At 37.2% G+C, this 14,759-nt stretch overlaps 1 protein-coding gene across 4 annotated transcripts in view; it reads left to right on the forward strand.

Annotated features, from left to right (window-relative positions):
• The window catches only part of ANO3 (anoctamin 3), a gene marked incomplete at both ends in the record, with an annotated part of 387,663 nt that overhangs the window by 331,926 nt on the left and 40,978 nt on the right, over positions 1-14,759 (forward strand). For all 4 annotated transcript variants that reach the window (XM_080703073.1, XM_080703074.1, XM_080703075.1 and 1 more), the window contains 3 exons: positions 8,633-8,715; positions 9,479-9,619; positions 10,285-10,449. In XM_080703073.1, the coding sequence (XP_080559199.1) occupies positions 8,633-8,715; positions 9,479-9,619; positions 10,285-10,449 (389 nt within the window). The remainder of the gene's footprint in view (positions 1-8,632; positions 8,716-9,478; positions 9,620-10,284; positions 10,450-14,759) is intronic.

Consider the following 14,759-nt stretch of genomic DNA (forward strand, 5'->3'; position numbering starts at 1 on the left):
ATGCCTGTGGGACTATCATGACCCTTCTCTGACCTGACAGTAGCAGATATGGCCTACACCAGGCAGGAATATCACTTTTTACAAGTCTCTGCTTGCACTGTTGCAGGAGTGAAAGCTCAGGTCTGATGATTTTCTTTCCTGAAGACCTGAACTGAGAGCTCGGAACTCTTTCCACCACTGCCCTATTACAACAGTAACCCCTGGATTCAAAATCTATTTGCCCTCCCTATCCTGAGCACATCTGGAAATAAAGGCAGATGAAGAAAACTGAATATTCTTAATGCCTTAGTTGTTACTTAGCTCACTTAACCAGAAACCTCGGCTAAGTCACCTGAGTTGGAGCAAGAAAGTTGTTTTTTGTTTGTTTGTTTTGTTGTTATTGTTGTTGTTTTTCAAACAGACATGTCTCACTGAGATATAGTTCCAGGTATACACTGTTCTAGGTAGGACCAATCCGACTTTACACCTCATTTCTCCAGAGAAACTAAATAAGTAGTTAAATAAATAACTGAAAATTACCTGGTGATTTCATCAGCAAAGCCAGCTGAGATGACACATTGTGCAATGCTTATATAATTTTTAAATACTTACATACCAAGGTTCCTTTCATCTGGTACTTGGAATTGCATTAGGGTCATTAAGACTAACAATGCATACTGGGAGATAGAAATGCCTCCTCTTTGTCTGAAATGGCAGACTCACTCACACATGGAATTTTCAGAACATAAAGGTACATTACTGTCACTGATGTATAGGGAAACAGAGCCAGAATGTAGCTGGGGTCGCACTTCCAATGAAAGTGAAACATTTTTCTAGAGTCAATCTAATATCTTCTAATTCATATATTACCAAGTGTGTGATGCTGATGCCACACATAGGGAATTTGTTTGCATCGATCAGATTCATTGATAGCAGGTTATGAGTTTGAAACACGCTATGATTTGAATCATGTTTTGTCTTTCTTTTTTTTTTTAAGGTACTGGGGATTGAACTCAGAGTCTTTCTATCTCCTACCTCAAGCTCCACTTCTAGCACCAGCACTGTTTTCTGTTCTTTACTTTGAAGCAGGGTCTCACTAAATTTCAGAGAGCCTCAGCAGGGCGTGGTGGCACACACCTGTAATCCCCAAGCTTGGGAGGCAGAGACAGGAGGATCCCGCAGGTTCGAAGCCAGCCGCGTGGCTTCAGAGACCCTGTTTCCAAATATTAAAAAAAAAAAGTATAAAATAGGTCTGGGAGTGTAGCCCGGAGGTAGAAGGGCTTCCAGGAACCCCAGTACTACCCCCCCCCAATTTTTTTTTTTTCAGAGAGCCTCACTGAGTAGCTGAGGCTGGCCACAAACCTGCAATCCTCCTGTGTCAGCTTTCTATGTATTGGGATTATAAGCATATGCCCCCATACCTGCCCTTAGGTTTTTGTCTTTTCAGAGTGGTCTGGGCACTTAAAGCAACAAAAAATTATTATTAATAGTAGTATTAGCTGTGAATATTGCAATAATATTCTTTATAAATAAAATAAAACTTAATGGCTGGAAATTTTATTTTGAGATCATAGCATTTCATCTCTTTCAAAATTCTCTTAGAAAAAAAATCAAGGGATAATTTCCATGAATGCCAATAGTTGTTTAATATGCAAATTAATCTTTTCCTGTTAAGTCATGTGGTATTGTAATATGTAATTATAACTTTATGGAATGGTTAAGCACTCCATTTTTATACAAACAAATTTTAAGGCCATGCCTTTTGTTAAATAGTTATGGTATATGTATAGATGCAAGTATGCACAGTTAAAAAGCATACATGTATGCAGAAGTGATAAGTTAAGGAAAGCTCTAAAGCTTACACGTCATTAAAACTCACTTTAAACAATAGCTCGCTGTGTGATTTTGAGCATTATATTCAAATAGTACCTCAAAGAAGTAAACAATATTACTATAACAAAATGTGTTTTTTTTCCTGTCTACACGCTTATGTGAACATATTTTCTCAGTCGCTGTCCTTATAAAAATAGAGTTTAGCCTAGCATGGTGGCGCACACTTATAATCCCCGCACTTGGGAGACAGAGAAAGGAGGATCGCACAGGTCTGAAGCTAGTTCGCTGGCTTAAGAGACCCTGTTTCCAAATAAAAATACAAAAAATAGGTGTCTGGGAGTGTAGCCCAGAAGTAGAAGGGATTCCAGGAACCCCAGTACCACCAAATAATAAATAAATACATAAATACATAAATACATAATACATAAATACATAAATACATAAAATTAAAATAATAAAAATAGAGTTTATGTTGAAACTAAAACTATTTCATAGTAGTCGGAAGTAATAGGTATCCATGGATACCTGAGACAGTTGCAAAGCAAACACAGACTTTATTGATTTCCAGAGATGTGTTCATTACAAAATCTTAAAGTATATATTTTAAACTCACTAAAATTTGAAGCAATACATTATTTTTTTAATTAGATAACTTTTTTCCAGATTTCAAAGTGAGATCCTAAAGATCCTAAAGATCATTTATATCTAGTGTCTTTGTTATTGTTTCAGAGAAGCATGACAGATAATCTATAAAAACCTTCAAACAAAAATATTCATTTAGGATAATACTCTAAGCCAGAAATAGAATGAAAATGAATTTAAAGATAAAGTTCAATGATTAAAACTTATAACATAAAAGAGAACTTATTGAAAGTATATTTAAAGGAATACAAGAAGAAATAAAGGGCCAGCCAGCATAAAAATTATATCTTAACACATCCATTTTTATAACACACTGGAAATTCCATCCTTTGAAACTATTTAAATATATATAAAATAAATTTTGGATGCTATTGTAAAAAATGCACAAGGTGGTAAACAGTTTCACAAAATTATAAGAAATTACAAAAAAATCACTTAAAGTTATACTGTGTGTGTGGGGGCGTGCATGCGCCTTACTGGGAACTGAACCTGGAGCCTACTCTTGCACATGTTAAGCAAGTGTTTCAACACTGAGCTACAGCGGGCATCTTTATATATTGATATAGATTCATGAGCCATTTGCTTTAGTAGTTGGTTAGGGATGGGAACTCATTTACAAGAGCTGTTTTTTTCTAGGAATACATTAGTCTTCTGCTATGTGAGCATGTCCAGGATATGAGCACAAGTATAGCTAAGAAAATAGATATGCAGTAGGATAATCCTTTCTTTGATTGTTTAATTTTAATGATGAAACAGCAAAATTGTCAACATGGAATGGTAGGAGCATAAGTGCTGGCTGTTAAAGAAGAGAAAGTATTATAATACCGCAGCCTTAAATGTTCACTCAAAGTTAATTATCAGATTTTTAAAAAAGTCAAATAAAACTTTAAAAAGTCGCTGGGCATAGTTGTGTTTTTGTCCGGCTATGTTAGTGGCCATGGGTATAGACAGACAGAAAGTGAAGTGCTGGATTTAACTAGGGTTCTATTCAGAACATGGGCTTATGACAGACTGAAGCAAGCACCGGGAGTTGAGGGTGTAGGCACAAAAGAGAGAATGGTGGTAGACCACCGATGGTCTTCATAGAAAATAAAGTGAGGGTCAGAGAGGGAAAAGGGGTAGCGATCATGATATGATGAATGGATTGAAAACTGGATCCCAGAGATTGTTGGAGCTAGAGTTTTAGGGAGTCAACTAGAAGGATGCCATATGGAGGGTTCACTCTCATTGATCAAAAGTATGCTGTGGGAGTATGCTATGAATGAGCTAAGGTATTAAAAAAATAACTTTGAAGATAGAGATCAAAGAACAAAGGAGCCAGGGTACTGGAAAGATTATCTCTGTATGTTTTAATTTATAAGTGCTATTTTGAGAAAAAGTTGATAAAAGTTATACTAAGCAAAGAAATAAAAAGTCTTCGGCAAAATTAAATAAATTCCCCAGAGAGTGGAAGATGGTTGCCAAAGGAGAGGTAGTAGAGAGTATGATATGATAATGTAAAATTAAAATCCTTGAATCTTTGGAGAGGAATATAAAATGTTGTTGAAGAAAGTGGAGAAAAAATCACCACTACATCCTCAGTACTTATAGGTGTGGAGGCAAATAGCTATTACTTGGAAATGTTGCCTGGACAGTGGGATTTCAGGGCAGTCCCAGATTTGAGGTAGAGCAGGGAGGTGAGTATTTGTAAGATTTGGGAAGGAGTAGGTGGTTATCTCAAAAGCAATTTCTGTTCCCTTAGTGGTATGAGGGTCTGATTCTTAGGGTTGAGGTATGATCTGGAAATTGTGGGCTTTTTGAGACGAATGTTGTGAACAGGGTTAGAGGACACAATGGCATTTGTCCTGTCTCGCCCAATTGTGAGTGATGGCAGGTGGAAAGTCCTATGTGTAAGATGTAGGGATGGGGTACCTCGCAAACGTGGAGAGTGCTGGGCTTTCTCAAGATACCTGCTGCATTTTTATTCCCTACACTGGAGCATCTCTAACCTTCAAGGAGAGCCTTTTGGGAAAATATATTTCTCTCTTGTGTGCTCTAATGCTCTCTCTCTCACTCTCTCTCACTGAGTATTGAACCTAGTGGCATTCTACCTCCAGGTTACCCTGCCCAGACCTATTTTATTTTTATTTCAAAACAGGGTTTTGATAAGTTGCTTGGCTAGATATTGCTCTCTTTAACAAATACTAAATCTTTTATTGTGCTCTCTTTAACAAGTACCTAATACTTTATAGCTGATTCATGTTAATTCCTCCTGATTATATACTAGTATTCTTTCTTTGTGGTACTGGAGAGTGAACTCATGGTCATTCTACCTCTGAACTACATACTCAGATGCTTTTAAGTTTTATTTAGGAACCGGGTCTTGCTAAATTTTCAAGGCTGGTCTCTAACCTTAATTCTCCTATTTCAGCATTCTAAGTATTGGGATTACAGGAATGTACCACCCAACATCAGGTTTTATTTCTTTAAAATAATTTTAATATAGAATCTAATCTCCTTTGCTGACTCTTGCCAAAAAATATCAACTATTTTATTTGTGTGTAATTTATTGAGTGAAATTATATTCAGGCATATATTTGATAAAGTAATGGAACTGGAAGATTGATAACATTTTGACTTACTTTACCACCTTTAGGACCAAACCCAAATGAATTATTAATGATATGTGAAACATATGGCAGATAATTGAAATTTCTAGCATATCTTATTTGTTTTTTCCAAATGAGAAACTAATGGCAGCCTCGTAATAACCTCAGCAACAGCAGTACACAGTTTATTGGCAGAATGTTCTGGCAACTGAGCAATTGCCCACAGAGGGATATGTGACACACATATACACTCAGGAAGACTATAGATTGGTTTCTTGGCTCAAAAGCAAGGGCAGAAGGAAAAAAAAGTAATATCACAAGTATCTTTCTCATCTAAACAAAATATACAAAAATGCTGGGGATGTAGCTTGGAGGTAGAATGCCCCTAAGTTCAATTCCCAGTATCAGGTATATATATATATATATATATATATATATATATATATATATATATATATATATATATGTGTGTGTGTGTGTGTACATGTCAATTGTTATTTATTAATTTATCCAAGCTTATACAATTAGTAAGAAATATAAGCATCTTTAGAATGAAGAACTTTCCTACTATAATCTCTGTTTTTGCCTACCACTGTGCTATCTTTCTCAGTGGAAAGTACTCTGAGGATCATTATTACATGACTGAGAAGGTCAATTTTATTGTGCTTATTATAAAAGTTAAATGTTTAATAGTTGGAATTTACCTAAGTTGCCCCAAATAATCTGAGCTAGCCAGTATCAGAATGATGCTTGAAGGCAAATATTTAATAATGTTTAAGACTCTAGCACTTGCAATTAGAATAGATGAAGACCTCAGTTTTGAAGCCATGATCTGCTATTTGCAACAGGTTTCTGGTCCTAAGAGGCTTTTTTGAAAAAGACAGAACATCCAGCAAGGAGAGTAAGATTTTTAAGGAACATTGTTATACCTCTAATTGTTTTTTTTTTTTTTTTGCTTTTATGAATGAACAACTCCTATGAACATACCTCTCAGTAGCAGATATATGTTCAAGAGACATATTTTTGATGAAACTACCAAAGCCTTAATAGAAGCTACTTATTGATGGAACACTGTTGATGGCTATTTATCCTTTACATGTTTAATTTGTGTAAAGAATTTATTAATTAAAAGCCTAATATATATCCATGGATTTCAGAAATGAAAAAGACAAAGTTCTTGGTCTAGTGATCTTTTCTGGTGTTGCTTTTACAATCAGAAAAATGTTCAACATATTTTTAAAAATTGGATTATATAGGTATATGATAAAATGATAAAAGGAAGGTCTAAGAAATGTCAACCTTATGCTTAAAAATATTACATTTTATACTTTGTAAAAAAAATCATGGCAAAAGATGGAAAGGTTTTTATTCGTGTGAATACCTCAATATTTTAGCACCCGAAGTAAAAGTTTTCATTTTAACTGGAACACATGCTACTGAAATGTCTATTTAATGTATAAATGCAAATATCATATTGAGTGGCTTTAGTGGGATTGTACTCTAAAGTTAAGGCTCGAATACAGTCAACACTGAGATGAGAGTGCTTTCTTGTTTGAGATGGGGTCTCTCTCCATGTTGCCCAGGCTGCTCTGCAACTCATGAGCTCAAGTGCTTCCCACTGCCTCCACCTCCCCCGTACTGGGCAGAAGCATACCAGTTTCCCAGCTAGAGCTCTCCTTACATCTTAACATAGCCTGATGATGTTTATGTGTAGCTCCTAATTCTTACATGAATTTTACTAGGATGAAAAACTGTCAATTTCAATTTTAGAAATTGGTAAAGATTTCCAGTGATTAGGGACTAAAGGCTGACTCTGTCATGATCTTTCTTAAATAAATACTAGGGAAGGAAAAAGTGAGGAGGAAAATGGAAAGTCTACATAGAGAGAGATTTTATGTCCTTACAACCAAGATGAAATGTAATAAGACTAGGATATCTAGACTAACCAGTTCCTGGTATGGCTCTCTGTGGCAAATCAGTTGCGGGAAAATCTTCAAAATCTGCCCTTTCACCCATATTTATATGTTTCTCATATTGATTACCTTCTTTATAGTCATGCAGAGAACCCCTGTGATTGCCTTTCAAGATGTTAATAATAAGAACAACAACAAGCCCAGCAATATTCCCCAGCCCTGGGAATCCAAAATGTTTCATATTCATGGAGCTTCTGCTAAATGTAGAACCTGGTTAGCAAGGTTTCTATTTCTACCTCACATCTAGAGATGTTGCAGGAGTGCACAGGGAAGCACATTATGCTTGAGACTGTTACTGAAAATAAATCTGAGGAATGAAGGGAAGTCTTTAGTAGCACTTGGGTGCTGTCCAAATTGGCCGCTCTGAGCCTGCGCTGAATCACTGTTGTTTTCCTGGAGTATTTATTGAGAAGGTTTCAAGGATTTATCTCTTCTGATGAAAACAATACTTGGCAGTTCTTTTTGTCTTCCATCTTTGGACATCTTCTGACGGCATTTGTGTTTGAGATTGATCCTTTATCTCTGCCCCTTTTTAATGTTTTTTCGAATAAAGTTGAACTTAATTTCTCAATACCTAAAACATCAAATAAAGAGATATCTCTGGTGAGAGAATCTTCTCTCCCCCCATATACAATGAATATTTATGGAGCATAATTTGATATTAATAAGCCAGGCATGGTGGCACATGCTTGTAATCCCAGCGCTTGGGAGACTGAGACAGGAGGGTCACACAGGTTCAAAGGCAGCCTCGGCTACTTAGGCTCTCAGCAATTTAGTGAGACCCTGTTTCCAAATAAAGTATAAAATAGGCTTGGGAGTATAGCTAAGAGGTAGGAAGCCCCTGAGTTCCATCCCCAGTACCACCAGAAAAAAACAAAAGAATAAAAAAGAAAACCTGGAATAATAAGAAAAAGCATAGGACCAGGAGTTACATACATAATTGCTGGATTTTATTCAATAATTGAGTTCAACTTAAACTATAATCAGACATTTCATTGTGTAAAACAATACAAATCCTAAGAAAAGGTAATTTATATTCAGAGCCAGGGATGATGATATATGCCTACTTTCCCTTCTCCACGGAGTCACCTTCAGCCAATACATAGTCTGCTCAGAAAAACACAAAAGCCTTCTCTGCTCCTTTTTTTTTTCTTTTCCTTCCATCAAAATGGGCTTGCTCTTTTCCTCTCTTTTTCCAATATTCTCTTTGTTGGAGTCCTGAACAAGTAGCCTCTGGTCTTTATTGTCATTTCTAGGGAAAACTTTGAGTGTCTTAGACAATTTTAAGTAAGCATGTACTGGTAAAAATAAAGAGATACTATTTTCTCACTAATAATAACCTTCTCTCATAGCCTCACTTTGATAAATTATGTTAACAAGTATTCTCCTCAGTCTCAAATAAATCATCTTTTTCTAGGCAGGAGTGCGGGCTGATATAATGATATACAGAGACAGGGAGAAGTTGGTGAGGGAAACAGAAATTCCAATATTACTTTAATAATAAGTTAATTTTAATAATTCAAGGATGCAATGAAACATAACAATCTGAAGAAGAAAAGCAAAATTATGTGGTTTGGGCAAGGAATTATTATTAATCATTATTATTGAATTTTATAGCCACAGTCTTCCTGGAGTTTTGGAAAAGGAGAAGAAGTGTACTGACCTATGCTTGGGACCTTATTGAATGGGAAGAAGAAGAGGTGAGATGTTAGGAAACCAGGAGAAAGCAAAGTGGCCTACCACCTTGGCCAGGAGCAATCACTCACCACTGAACTTCTCCTCATAGATTTCACTTGCAGACTTTCTTTATAAAGATAACAGAGGTTAATGATTAAGTATGTGCTTCATTTTTGCTTTTTGTTTTTTTTTTGTGGCATTGGATATTGAATCCAGAGGCATTTTACCTCTGAGTTAAACCCCCAGCCCAATATTATTTATTACTTGGAAACAGGGTTTTACTAAGTTGCAGAGGTCTCACTAAACTGTAGAGGCTGGCTTCAAAGTTCAGCCTCCCAAGTACTGGGATTACAAGCATGCGCCACCACACGTGTATGTCTTTTATAAACCACTCCCATGATGTTCCCTAAAATTACCTTAGTAGAATTATACGAATTAAAATACAGCCTAGGGTTCATTTGGAAAATAATGGGAATATTTTTTAAATTATTTAAAATTATTTTATTCTTTTTTTAACAAATGTCCCCAGGGACAGAATACCAGAGAAGGGGGAAGGAGGGAAACAAGGATCCAGCCCCATGACCCTCCCACCTTCCCCTTTTCCTTCTTTTATGGTTATAATCTATATATAAGCCCTGGGGGTGAGGGGACAAGGGTCATAATATTTTGAAAAAGGCATCTTTGTGAAGACAATGGAAAAGTGGGCCACATTTAGAAATATATACAATTCTTGAAAAAAATTTAATTTTTGGATTTGATATTTAGTAACTTTTGTTTCTCTTATAGGAAACAATTCGTCCTCAGTTTGAAGCAAAATATTACAAGATGGAAGTAATAAATCCCATCACAGGAAAACCTGAGCCTCATCAACCTTCATCTGACAGAATCACTCGTCTGCTCGTGTCTGTCTCAGGAATATTCTTCATGGTAAAGCACAACTATCTGCATCAGGATGTTGTGGGATTCCAGGGTTAAGATGTATTATGTGAGCATGCCTATAATCACAATACTTGGGAGGCTGAGACAAGGAGGATCACAACAGCCTAAGAAACTTAGAAAGACCTTGTTTCTAAATAAATAAATAAATAGGTTTGGTTGTATAGGTAGGTGTTAGGATGCTCCCTGGGTTTAATCTCCAATAGCACATACTTATTTAGCACGCACACACACTTATTTACTTTATTTTACTTTTTTTTACTTTTATTTACTTTATTTTACTTTTGGCTCTGATTGAATCCAGGACTTTCCACATGCTTAGTATGCAGTCTTTCACTGCGCTACACTAGAGTCCCTGTTTATCTATTTGAAACAGCAGATACAATTATTGGTATTTATTGTGTACAATATAATGTTTCAAAGTATATATGCACTGTGTAATTATATTTAGCTAAAACATGCATTGCCTCATAGAATTATCATTTTAAGGTTAAATTTTATACTATTTATTCTAATATATATTACTTATTTAATGGATGCCATTTAAAGGCAAATGCTTTCAACTCTTGTGGTCAGAGTATTTATTCTTCAGTGTTTGCTCTTGATTTGTGAGTCACGATAAATACAGGTGTCTTCTCTGGTCTCCCACGTTGCAGATTTCTTTGGTGATCACTGCAGTGTTTGCTGTAGTGGTGTACCGTCTGGTTGTCATGGAAAGGTTTGCATCATTCAAGTGGAATTTCATCAAACAACATTGGCAGTTTGCAACATCTGCTGCTGCTGTCTGTATCAATTTCATAATCATCATGTTGCTGAACCTTGTAAGTATTTATAGTGCTGTTTTCACAGATTAAAAAAAGGAATGGGTAGAGAAAAGGACTATGTTTTCTTTGTATTTGAAGATACTTCAATTGAAACCAAAATAAGAGCAAGTTACATTTCTGACAAAAACAACTCATTTTAAGAGAATGCAATTTCATCTATATGGTTTAGATGATGGATATTTTAAATGAAATCTAATGCTAGTTTACTGTATTATCTTAACTGTCTTTTGAATATATGATTTAGGCTAGTGATAAACTTCTATTTATTGAGTATCTGGTGTGTGATAGAGATGATGCTATGCGTAGTTCAACAAATAAGTTTGTTTGGGTCGCTGAGCACAGTATCATATTCCTATACTGTCAGTAATTCATGAGGCTGTGGCAAGACATTCACATGTTTGAGGTCAGCCTGACAATTTAGGGAAATTCTGTCTCAAAAAGAGATGGAGGGGAGGAGAGAAAAAAAAAAGAATTGGGGTATAGCTCAGTAGAACAGTACAACTAGGTTCAATCAATTTTACAGAAAAAAAGGTAGAGAAGTGTATTGTTTAGATTAAAAACAACTCAAGTAAACTCAATCATATCAGAGGAAGATACAAGAAAATCTTTTTGAAAGTGAAGTCATGTTATTGCCAAGTTCTTAGATGAAATGGAAAACAAATAGGCAGCTATTTCATTTTTTTCTCTGAAAAAAAAAAAACCCTTACCCCCCCAACTTTCCCAATGTTCTCTTTAAACATCTGTCCTTTGGGATCAGAACTCTAAAGTTCTTCACCTACACATGACCACTCTTTCTGGCTTAATCTGTTGTGCTGTGGCATTATTATACTGGGTTATCTTCTTTCTGTCTAGGTATGTGGCCATTTTGTCAGGCATCTAGGTAGTAATTTATCAAAGAGAGCATCTTTTGTTCCAAAACAAATGCATTTATTGACTCAAGGACCAATGTATATGACTGAGAGGGCTGACATTGCACTGAGGCCTACCTCTTCAACAAAGTCTATGGACAAAAATGATTTATTTCTAAAACCAGGAGGCAGTAATTGACACATTAAAATAATTTTTAAAATTTTTCCATCAGCCTCACAAGGTTGCTATACTCTATCAGCAAATGAGGAAACTAGGATTTAAGGAGCTTAAATATCTTGCTCCAAGACATACATGTAGTAAGTGCTAATGCTAGAATATTTACATCAGGAGCTAATTTATATAGATAGATGAGCAATACACAAATAATATTTCTACATGCTTTTCAGAGAGATATTATACCATTTGCTATTTCTATTTAAAATAGTCATAAAATGCCTTAAGAGAAAAGTTAATAGTCACTGTGATAAATGAGTAAATTTTAATAACCAGGCCAATATTTAACATGTTATACTGATTCTGATTACTTCAGTTTTAATTTAGTTTGTAGAAGTAAAATATTATTCATAGGATCTCCAAATAAGCCATAAAAAACCTTTGTTTGCACATAATATAAATCTTATTCTACTTGTAGAAATAAGAATTCTGAAGGCAGGCGAGTGAAGTATTATTTGAGTCATAAAAAGATTGAGATTCTTAAAAGCCCACTGGCTATACTTAATTGAATACTTGAGCCCATGTAACTTCTTAGTGATAAGAAGCAGATACCCATGGTTCCTGAAAGAAGTAAGAAATGGCTTTGTTTCTCCTAAATGTTTATTTCTACTCACTGGGCATTTGGCACAAAAATTAAAGCATTTTTTGAAGTAAAATAGGTTATAAATACGTCTCCTTTGCTCTTGCAACTAAGAAGATTTTATTTAATTCTATTTTTAATATATTTTTATTGATGCATTATAGTCAAACATCACAATGGAATACAAGACTTGTCAGGATATCCAAGTACACAGCATCCAATCAACCTTTATGCAATGCCCAGCTCACTCCCTCCCCCACCCTCAATCCCATTCTTGATTTAGTGTTTAATATTGATATAATTATTTACGTACATCATGTGCTTTAAAGAGATTTCATCTTCCCCCATCCCATCCCCTCTGATTGGTCACCTTAATTGCTCCTCCATAGAGCCCTTCTTCTATTAGATTCTCTCCTATTGCCCATTTCTTCCTAGTTTTGCATATTAGGGAGAGCATCCGATTTTTTCATTTTCTGTGATATTTCTTTGTGTATGCCACTTTCCAAGTTCCAGTCCCACTCTTGAAGGCCCCATCACCGCCCTGGCCACCCAGTAGACTCTGCTTCCGGCCTCACTGGCTCCAGTATTGGCCTTGTCTCTTGGCAGGCTCCAATCACAGCCTAAGGGAACCCAGCACTAGCCTTGTCTTTAGGCTAGCTCCTATCTTGGCCTCGCTGGCTCCAGCTACAGCCTACCAAATGACAGGCACCGATCCTGGACTTGCTGACCCCAGTACCGGCCTCGCCACATGGCAGGCTCCAATCTTGGCCTCTGAAGCCCCACCACCTTGCCTTGACAGGCTCTGATCCCAGCCTCCGAGGCCTCTGCACTGGCCTTGCCTCACCGCAGACTCTGATCCCAGCCTCCTTGGCCCCGGCACTAACCTTGCCCCTCAGCAGGCTCCAATCTCTGCCTTTAAGGCCCCAGCAATGGTTCTGCCTCATGGCAGGGTCTGATCCCAGCCTTGCTGGCCCCAACACCAGCCTCACCCCTCTGCAGGCTCCGATCTGTGCCTCCAAGGCCCCAGCAACTGTCCTGCCTCACAACCGCCTCTGATCCTGGCCTTGATGGTCCCAACACTGGACTCACCCCTTGGCAGGCTCCAATCCCAGCCTCGGAGACCCCAGCACAGGCCTTGCCTCATGGGAGGCTCCGATCCTGGCCTTGCTGGCCCCGGCACTGGCCTCACCCCTCAGCAGGCTCTTATGCCAGCCTCAGAGGCCCCAGCACTGGCCTTGCCTCACAACAGGCCCAAGCCTGGCCTCCCTGGCCCCAGAACCGGCCTTGCCTCACGGCAAGCCCCAATCCCAGCCTCACTGGCCCTAAGAAGAAGATTTTAAAATAGATTTATCATTAAGGAAGTGAGTATGCATCCAACTGAAAAGAATGTTATATTCTCCAGATTTAATCAGTATAAAGAAAAGAATGGGAAAAGAATGTTATATTCCTCAGATTTAATCAATATGAAATAATCATGTTCTTCTACATGTATGCATTTCTTTCCTACTAAAGATGTTAAAATGTTCACAAATTATTAAACAGCCTTCTGATACACCTGAATGGACAGGATTAATTAAGAACTTATTCAAATAAGGATAGATTAAAATGTCAAATATTATATAAACCAAAATGTTCATCTAGAAAACCGAGTGCTGGCTTTTGTTATCTTATTTTCAGGCCCAAACTAAATATATAGCTATTGAAAATGTGTGCTTTGAGCTGGGCGTGGTGGCGCATGCTTGTAATCCCCGCGCTTGGGAGACAGAGACAGGAGGATCGCGCATGTTCAAAGCCAGCAGCATGCTGGCTTAGGAGACCCTGTTTCCAAATAAAAATGTAAAAATAGGTCTGGGAGTATAGCCCGGAGGTAGAAGGGCTTCCAGGAACCCCAGTACCACCAAAAAAAAAAAAAAGTGTGCTTTGTTTCTTAATAGCTTGAATTTAGGGTCCCTATGCCACCATTTTCCCCACATGAAGGACTGGGCCTCAATGAAAATCTTCTATTAACTCTAATATGCTTGTCAGCTATAGTCCATTTGCATTAAATTATCAAAATGTAGACATGGCAAATAGTTTAAATCAGTCAAACTCTCATTTAAATTAGGGGCCCTCAAAGTGAAATGCACACAATTCTTAGGTTATTCCTTCCTGCTTTCCTTTTATCTCTTTTGTCCTATCAGTGGCTAAAGGTTGTAAGTTGTATCTCTGAGACCTCTGGTATCTATTCCCTGCTCACCATCTTCCTCCTCACTTTCTTAGCTCAGCTCCTTGAGATCTTTTGCTTGGACTCTCCTAACAGCCTTCTAACCAGTTAGCCTTTTTTATCTCTTCCAAACTCCTTTTATTTCCTTCCATATGACCGTCAAAGGATCTAAATTACAAATTTGATCATTTCTTTCTTTATTCTTGCAAGTGTTCAAGGGTTTTCCATTGCCTCTGACATAAACTCTAAGTTCATCTGCCTGGCACAGGAGGCGCTCTGGAGGACAGCCAGTTTTCCTCTCTCTGTGGAAGGTTGTGTCTGGTGTCTTACTCCCCTCTTTTAATGTCCTGTGCTCCAGCCAACAGAGCTGCTTTCATTTTTTTTCTCCAGAACTTGGCTACTCTAAACCCCTGTTTCTTGGATCACAGTGCTACTTCTGTC

Source organism: Muscardinus avellanarius (genome assembly GCF_963383645.1).
Source record: "Muscardinus avellanarius genome assembly, chromosome: 1".
Lineage (NCBI taxonomy): Eukaryota > Metazoa > Chordata > Mammalia > Rodentia > Gliridae > Muscardinus > Muscardinus avellanarius.